The sequence below is a fragment of the Buceros rhinoceros genome, unplaced genomic scaffold (assembly GCF_000710305.1).
Source record: "Buceros rhinoceros silvestris isolate BGI_N320 unplaced genomic scaffold, ASM71030v1 scaffold10975, whole genome shotgun sequence".
NCBI classification, from domain to species: Eukaryota; Metazoa; Chordata; class Aves; order Bucerotiformes; family Bucerotidae; genus Buceros; species Buceros rhinoceros.
In genome coordinates, this window is record NW_010413416.1 from 26,589 (window position 1) to 29,045 (window position 2,457).

Genomic DNA, 2,457 nt, shown 5'->3' on the forward strand with positions numbered 1-2,457 from the left:
CAGTGACCTTGGTCTCCACGGGAGCAAGTACAAGCAAGAGCCTTTCTGCACACCAAACCCTGTAGTAAACTGTAAACATCAAGTGTTACCCCTTCTAGAAGCAGACACTGTCTACAAAAACACGCTGTTAACTTCAGAAAGTGCCATCACGTAGAAGGGACTGAGCTGGAAAGTGAAGTCACTGAACAGAATTAGTTCTGTTCTAACTCAAACCAGGACACTCACTTTAAATGAACACACTGCTTTTTAGCTCTCATTGCTCTGAAACCCAGCCCTATGTTTAAAAGAAATACAGGTCACATGAAAAGTTATAACCTTAAAAAAGTTTTAGTATTGAAAAAAATCACTTATAGCAAAAAAAAAAAAGAGCAATCTTTCTGAAAAACTCTAAAATGGAGTTATTTATTTTTAAGACAGTTAATGCAATACAGGAAAAACTCTGGGAATGACATAATGCCATTTGCATAATGAAACATACTTATGATAAAATATCTGAATTTCTACTACTGCCCTGAAATTCAGAAGTTCTACTGGTGATTAAAGTTAACAGAAATTAGAAAGAGCCAGATACTAACTTGGCTGTACGTGTTAAGTCCAGCTGCGCTGTATAACCCCACGTGCTTTTGACAACCAACACAAAGGGAGCCTGTGCACCAAGCTAGCTAGTAATTAAGCAGAACTATGTACGAGTTTGTTTGCAAAGTCCTTAAAGAAGAACCCGGAGGCTGACAAGAGGAGTCTTCTCTATTCACAAAACTGGAAGAGAGCCACAAAGCATGAAGTCAGCAGAAATCTGCAGCAACTGGCGTAAAGGAAAAGGCAGCAGGGGGAGATCGCAACCTCTGACTCAATTCAAGACCCCTACTCGCTACAGCCCCCCACCCCCTGAGCATCCCCAGAAGAATAAAGGAGTACTGCACCCTTAATTCAAAGCCAGGAGACTTCTAGCCAATAGGAAAGTAGGTTTAATAATTAACTAACCAGTAACAATTTTAAGGAGGAGTTTAGAAATACGTTATGTAAACATGAACGGTATAAAGCTGTGGCTCATCTGGCTGTGAGCTGAGCTGGCTTTGTGGAACACCCCCTAGCTCCCAGCTTTGCACAAACCTGTAATAAAGAAATTCCTTGACTCTTGTGTGAGCCTTGGCTTGTGTAACAAATAAAAAAGCATTTTCAGGACGTTTTAGATGGGACTCCAGATGGGACAGCCATGGAGCCCCATCCAGATTGTCTGCCAGCTCCACTGGGACTGCTGGTCTGGAACTCTAGCATGCACTGACCCACCTGGTTGGGGATTTTCTGACATCATTCTGCAGTGCTGGGACAACCAGCGACTCAAAGGGGCAACATATAACAGAGGTATTTCTGGGAAACAGGGGAGAGCTTGGGGTTTGGGGTCAAGGCGCTGCTTTATAAATTGCGTATGCAGAAGCCTGATAATTACCAGGGGGCCAACTATCTGTCCTGACAGGGGGTCAGGGCTCAGCGTGCAAGCAGGCTAAAAGCCTCGCTAAGGAGGACTTTCAAAAATACGTAAGTAAACCTGAACTGGATAAACCTGTGGCTTGTCTGACTGCGAGCTGAGCTGGCTTTGTGGAATATCCCCTAGCTCCCAGCTTTGCACAAACCTGTAATAAAGAAATACCTTGACCCTGCGTGTGCATTGCCTTGCATACCAGGTAAAGAAACCATTTTTGGGACAACACTAACAGGATTTAAATCAAACCTATGAACAAGCAGCCAGACTTAAAAAACCCTAACTCGTATATCAGTTTTATCACTGCTATATTTGTAAAAATTAAAACACTCAGAGGCAGTCATTCAATGCTAACTACCATTTACCACCTTAAAGTCCAGTTCCGCTAAAGTCAGTCCTTTATATCTTAAAACTCACCTTAGGTCTCAACCACGATATCTCGCCTCTGAATTGGGCAAGCGGGGTACAATAATCAAAAAATATAGAGGTGTCACTAGCTGGAAACGTGGGGTCTGTGTAAAGGTCTCTTTTCACGGTTAATTGCTTTTTCTCTCCCAGCATTTTCCATATAATCCTAAGAAGCTTTGCCGTCTCCTTCCACGATTTTACATTGCCAAGCACCAACCTACAATACAAGGGAGCGTTACTGGGGAGCTGCGACCGAGGAACCAACTAGCAGGGCGGGTGTCCTCAAGCACAGAATGCCGCTCACTCTTTCTACGGAGCACCTCGAACCACGCCATTGCCGGCTTCTTTCGGCAGTACCACCCTAGGGGTCCCTCGCTCTGCTGGAAGAGAAAAGGCGCGTCTCAGGGGAGCCCGACACACAAGAGCCCGCTCAGACCTCCTCCCTCCCCGCCAAAACCAGCTCTTCGCGCCCCTCCGCCCACACGCCTTTCCTCACACCAGGCCTCCCCCGCACACCTTCTCCTCCGGCCACCAAGTACCCCCCGCTCCCCGCCCTCTGCTCACCGCGG

General features: G+C 45.9%; 1 protein-coding gene across 1 annotated transcript in view; it reads right to left on the reverse strand.

The window, feature by feature from the left end:
• Positions 1-2,136, reverse strand: part of CAPN10 (calpain 10) — a 16,017-nt gene extending 13,881 nt beyond the window's left edge. Inside the window, exon 1 of the mRNA XM_010136716.1 lies at positions 1,898-2,136. Coding sequence (XP_010135018.1) covers positions 1,898-2,041 — 144 coding nt within the window. The 5' untranslated portion in view covers positions 2,042-2,136. The remainder of the gene's footprint in view (positions 1-1,897) is intronic.
• Positions 2,137-2,457: the final 321 nt, after the last annotated feature.